Source organism: Limulus polyphemus, unplaced genomic scaffold, assembly GCF_000517525.1.
Source record: "Limulus polyphemus unplaced genomic scaffold, Limulus_polyphemus-2.1.2 Scaffold1536, whole genome shotgun sequence".
NCBI classification, from domain to species: Eukaryota; Metazoa; Arthropoda; class Merostomata; order Xiphosura; family Limulidae; genus Limulus; species Limulus polyphemus.
Window position 1 is genome coordinate 14,928 of NW_013667146.1, and position 5,968 is coordinate 20,895.

Consider the following 5,968-nt stretch of genomic DNA (forward strand, 5'->3'; position numbering starts at 1 on the left):
TGAAATTATAACTTCTTCAAACCTATTTTCAATTTTTCTGTTGAAACAACGTATAGTCTTATTTGCCTTACCATTAGCAATAGCACACTGCTTGGGTGGCTCAAGAAACTGATCAATCAAAACACAAAACTTTTTTTTCTATAACACAGCACTGCTTCTGCTTCCTTTAATGAACCTACACGTGTAACTGCTTTTTTTATATATTTCTTCAACTCCACCTCTATGGGTTTAATTTTCCTGCTTATTTGCTGTGACTCTTCACTGTAGGATTTCTTTTCACTTTCTTTTCCTAATCTTGTGAGTATTCAACATCTAAATCTCCTCGAAATTTGCATAAGCCTTCAAATTAAAAGGCTCTTCCATGAATGGGAACTTACCCTGGGGTACTTTTCTTTCATCACTGTTTTCTTTCAGGTGCTCAGCATTAAATTCATTTCATTTTCAAATTGTTCATTTATTTCATGCTTGGGATAGAGATAAAGATATTCTAGGCTTATTTCTAAGTGGGTAAGACATACTTCCTACTTTCGTACCAAATTAAGCATTGAAGGGGACCTGCAATTAAATACTTTGAAGAGACCTAGAACTTTGTTGCAACGTCCCCCAAAGCGTATTTATATCAAACAGCTTTTCTCTTTTAAATTGGATTTCGGTTAATGAATTTTTGAGTTGTAATTTTGTTATTTTTGCTTGTACGATAAACTACTACCTATAATATGATATTGTCGTTGGTTATCAGAGAATTAAATGAAAGATTTAAATAATCAAATGTCAAAATTGGCAATAAAAATAACAAGTTTAACAGTAATGAAACATTTTTTGTTGGATAATAGTAATCAAATATTAAAATACTATAAACTTATAGCGCCCTCTAGAAACACGTGGGTGAGCCTATTTGTCAGGCGTATGGTTAGGACTATCGATAGTTTTACACGTTGTAGAGAAGAATTCTCAGGTAATTTTAACATGCATGAATTATTATAGAAAATAATTATTGCAGTACAGAATTATTTTTTTTTCATTGATTACTGCGAGACTTGTATTATTAATTAATTGGTATTAGCCTTAATAATAATGCACAGTTAAGTGTAATGTAACAACTGATGGTACAGTGTTAATAACTTAGTATTAATAATAATGTTATGCAGTGTAGTTACTTACTATAGTAATACTAAGTAACTTAGTGCCTGAGACAGAGAGAGTGAATCTTAGAGTAGTTGTAACTTGTAGTATGAACATTAACACTTAAGAGGTTGCAACTAGTAATCTTAAACTTTAGTATTTAAGTTCAACATTTGAACTTTAATCATTAATTTGTCATGCTGCACTTATAATATTGTAAATTGTAATAGAATTAGAACTATTGGTACTACTGAGTTCTTGTTAATAATATCTATTTTACGAAGGTTTGTTGTTTCTTGTTAGGCTTTGAAAAATTAAATAGAGGTTGATATTATTTAATCATAATTTATTGTGGTAGTCTGTACATTAGTTAGTAATTTTGTTTTTATATTTTTTAGAATAATTTATAATACTAATAATAGTAATATCTTTGTCAGGTCCGTCTTTCCTGGCTTATATCTTGATATGGTTATAACATGTAATTTCTAACAATATAAGTAATGTTAGGATCTGAAATCTAATAAATTCACTTGTAAGTTGTAATTTATTTCAAACAATTGGTTACCACAAAAAGTGTGTTAAGTTTGAAAATTTAGTAAGTTTTTATATGAACAATTGGACTTTTTGTCCATATGTGAGCGTATATTTCACTACAACTTTCTACGGTGATTTAAACCCAATAATTTCACATTTGTATTGGTTCTATCAGAATCTAATTTATTATGGCAAGTCAGCTGAATACTTTTGTATTTTAATATTGGCTTTGATTCATCCCAACAGTCTCTGTTAACAATGAAAATTAAAAGAATACTGTCATTCTCTGTATATCACCATTCATTGGCTACTTTTTGTCCAAGTGTCACAAATCAGTTTATGACATAACAGCATTTACTTAAGTACTAGCAAACCTCTGGCCCACATTTACAATGCTGCTATGATGCAAAGTTAGTGCTTGAACTACCATTTTGCACTTTTTCAGTTTAATTATCATTACTGCTATAATTTAAGTTTAATTTCTTTAACCAAATCACAAACAGTAATCAGTAGGCCTACTTATTCGCATAGTCTAATGTAAATCAACGCCAAATTTGGAGTCCACTTTTGGAGAATCGTTGTAAAATTGTTATTGTGAAATATCTGGGTTTTCTAGGGGTTGGGTGAAATCTTTTACTTTTGTGCAAACCTTGGGCCCAAGACAATTCACTTGGCACCACTTAGAAATTAGGTGAGTCCAGCAGTTTAGAAGGGGTTTTTAGAAAATCCTCAAGGGGAAAGTGGAGAAATTTACCTTCATGCAAACCTCGGGACAGGATGATTCGTTTGGTACCACTTAGAAGTCAGTGTGACCAGCAGTTTATAAGTTACTTGACACACACCCACAAACACTAAATCTTGTTTTATAGATAATTTAATTATTATAATATTCTTGTATTTAAATGTGTTGATTAGTTTAGCCAATCTTCCGATAAGAGGTAATTGGTGATAGTCTCTTAATTCTTCACATATTAGGAGAATGTTTTATAGTATTTTGCACATATATTTGAATATCAAACTGTTAAATTTGTTTCATTGAATTCTAACGTAAAGACTTTTGTAATGCTTCCTTTCCAAACTTCTCACAAAGCAGATGGTTCTTAGATTGAATGTTTGTTCCAAATATTTTTCTGCTTAACATTTGAGGAATATGTTTCTCTTAGGGTTTTGATTATGATAGTTTTCATGGGAAAATTGTTTTGTTTCTTTAAAAACGTTTGTATCATTCGCTACATCTTTTGATGATGTTCTTTTTTTTCTGAAATATATACATGACTATGTTTACTAATGTTTAAATTTTAATGCATATTTCAATTATCAGTGTGTTTTTAACTTTTGGTTTATGTTTTCAAACAGAGAGCTTTCATTTACGCACGTGTGTGTCAAAGTTTGTGATGATGTTTAAAAACTCAAAAACCTTCATCCAGAAACTACTACTATTTATTGTAACTTTTTTTTACAGGGAAACTAGGATGAATAGAGGGAGAGGTGGTTTTGGTGGTAGAGGAAGAGGCAGGGGAGGAGGGTTTGGTGGAAGAGGTGGGGGACGTGGTGGAGGCCGAGGTGGTGGGAGAGGAGGATTTGATTTTGGTCCACCAGAGGAGGTGAAAGGTTAGTTTTTGGCAATTATTTACTTTTTTGCTTGCCAGTGATAAGCATTTTTTTAAAACATGTTAAAAATACTTGCCACATTTGGATGGTAAAACTGTGATTTTAAGATTGTGTCCATATTAACTGAAGTATATTAGTGAACATTTACGATAAAGGGTAAAAAAAATATATAAGGTTACAATATACTGCCAGCAAGACACAAAAGTATTTTCACCTGATGTTCGTACCATTTAAGTAAGTCTTCTTCAAAAATCAGTGCTCTGTTTAAGATCAATGTATATATTTCTTTTAAAGAATACCTTTTTTTTTTAAATTAAACCTTACATAATATAAAAAATGCCTGTGTGTGTGGAATAATGACAAAGTAAATATGAAGAAGAACAAATACGAGTTTGGAAATCCACAGTCAGAAATATTCTTCAATACAATTACTTTCTGTAAGGTGTATAAGCTCGTAAGATCATTTTGCATCCTGCAAGTGGTCTGAAAGAGAGTAAATTATCATCAACTTCTTATCAAAGCCAGCTACGTACATAGATCAGAACTTGTGTAAAGTCATGAAACCAAACTTATAATGATTAAAATACATTTATTCATTAGTTGGGTACCCATTCTGTTAATGATATTTTTGCAGTGTAATACAATATTAACTTATTCCATATATTTTTTTAAATTGTTTGATGTTCTTTATCTTTATTTACTTCTTGCTCTTCCATTATCAGTATGAAAACACCAAACCTTATTAGAATAATTAAAACAAAAGATTCAAGGGGAGAATTTATAGATATCTTACTATTTCAGAAAACTGTAAACACTTTTTTAGTCCATGTAAATTTCAGTAAACTACTACCGTATTGACCCAATTATAGAGTAGTCTCGAATATAAGGCAACCCACATTTTCAGAATCCATGGGAAAGAAAAAAAAATGTCATAACGTCCTTTTTTAGGTCTGCAAAATTGGTACTATAACTGAATAGCCTGCACGACGTGGCTTAGTTGCAAGAATGAGCAAACATCTGGCATGCATGCATAGACAGATTCTATCTGGAAATCCAAGAATGCAAAAGGCTAGAGTAGGGTGAAGGAGCCTGTTGTAAACCATGATTATAAAGTGACTGTGAATTTTGCAGCCCAATTATTAAGCAAAAAACATCGCTTTATAATCGATCCAATAGGGTTTCATATTGAACTGTATCACTGCTTCTGTGATAAGTAAAGTTAAGTTTTAAAATAAATATTGCTCATTTTTTCTGATCTGAAATTCTCTTGGTACATTTTCTACCTAGGCCTAAATCAGCTAATGAATCAGTTTCATTGGCATAAAATGAATTATTTTAATATCTTGTCAGATATTAGACCATTTTTATTTTTGTATTGCTTTAATAAGTATTAGGTTTGTTATTAAAATTTCATCTTAAAATTAATACTTATCTTTTTATTCCATTTATGTATATAATAGTCCAGGTATAGACCAATGTAAGTGTGTGCCCAGGCTGTAAGAACAAGTTTGTGAGATTGCAGCCATGGGTACACTATAAGAGTGACTGTCAAATCCCACTATTCAGTTAGACGAGCAGGCCAAGAGTTGGCTGTGAGTGCAGTTCATTAGCTACCTAACCTTTATTTTCTAAGTTCAAAATTAGGGATGATTATGCACAGACAATCCTTCTGTACTTTGCAAGAAACTTCTGTAATAACAATTGTTTAGATAATGACTGAAATACGATTTTTTTTCAAATTGCCACATTTACAGGTGTTAGGCTTAAAACTAAATTAATTACTGCATATATTTTTAATTGCTTGTCTTGATATTATATTAATAATCAGTCCATTATATATTTTGAATTATAGGTGGATAAAAACAGCTTTTCAAATCTGTTTGTTTCTCTGTCACTGTGATGGAATAAACTCCCATAGTCAAACCTCATTTAGCTTTATTACCTCGCTATCATTGTTTAAGCACACACATGTAGCATTTCGAATAAATTTTTGGGCAATGACTTGTGACAGCCAAACTTAGATCTGATTTAAATTTCAAAATTATATAATTGAAAAAAATATATACAATAAGGTAGAATTTTATCTCAAAATTAGCATGTCTTATCTGTGTATATGACCATGTTTCAGAGCTTAAACTTTCATTATGTGATTGAGAATTTCAAAATTAGTTATATATAGGCTGCAATCTAGTATCATATCTTTTAACATGGGTGACAAAACCTTGTCGAAACATTGTACATTTTACTGTTGCTTGTATTAAAGTTTTTCTTCATTACCCATTCAAGCCGTCTCCAAGCATTACAGATAAACAGAGATTGTTTGGCCCATCTGTTATCCTTTCACCCAACAGTAAACATTAAACAAACCCATTATTTTACATACTCGCATAACAAACATTGAAGATAACACTAACATCATAAGTTTATAACAATCTAGGTAAAAATAATTTTGTTAAAAAGCATCTTAGTGCAACTTCCTCCAGAGCTTCAACTTATTCTCCCAAATGCTCAAGTTTTTACTTCCAACCTGTTCATTCTGCATCTCAAACAAACAATCTAGAACCACAACAGTCAAATCCATAACAGTACTAAATACTTGAATTAACTCTTTTCTTAATTCTTCTGTCACCAGAAAAAAAAAACTTAGTAATCAACATTTTAAACTATAAAGTCTGGAGGACAAGGACACACCAGGGATAGG

General features: G+C 31.1%; 1 protein-coding gene across 2 annotated transcripts in view; it reads left to right on the top strand.

The window, feature by feature from the left end:
• The first annotated feature begins 894 nt into the window (after positions 1 to 894).
• The window catches only part of LOC106463994 (H/ACA ribonucleoprotein complex subunit 1-like), a 10,598-nt gene continuing 5,524 nt past the window's right edge, over positions 895 to 5,968 (top strand). Inside the window, exons 1-3 of one of the 2 annotated variants that reach the window (XM_022391645.1) lie at positions 921 to 955; positions 2,273 to 2,347; positions 3,119 to 3,267. In XM_022391645.1, the coding sequence (XP_022247353.1) occupies positions 3,129 to 3,267 (139 nt within the window). In that variant the 5' untranslated portion in view covers positions 921 to 955; positions 2,273 to 2,347; positions 3,119 to 3,128. Of the gene's footprint in view, positions 956 to 2,272; positions 2,348 to 3,118; positions 3,268 to 5,968 lie in introns of both variants that reach the window. The other variant, XM_022391644.1, reaches the window with a different exon arrangement.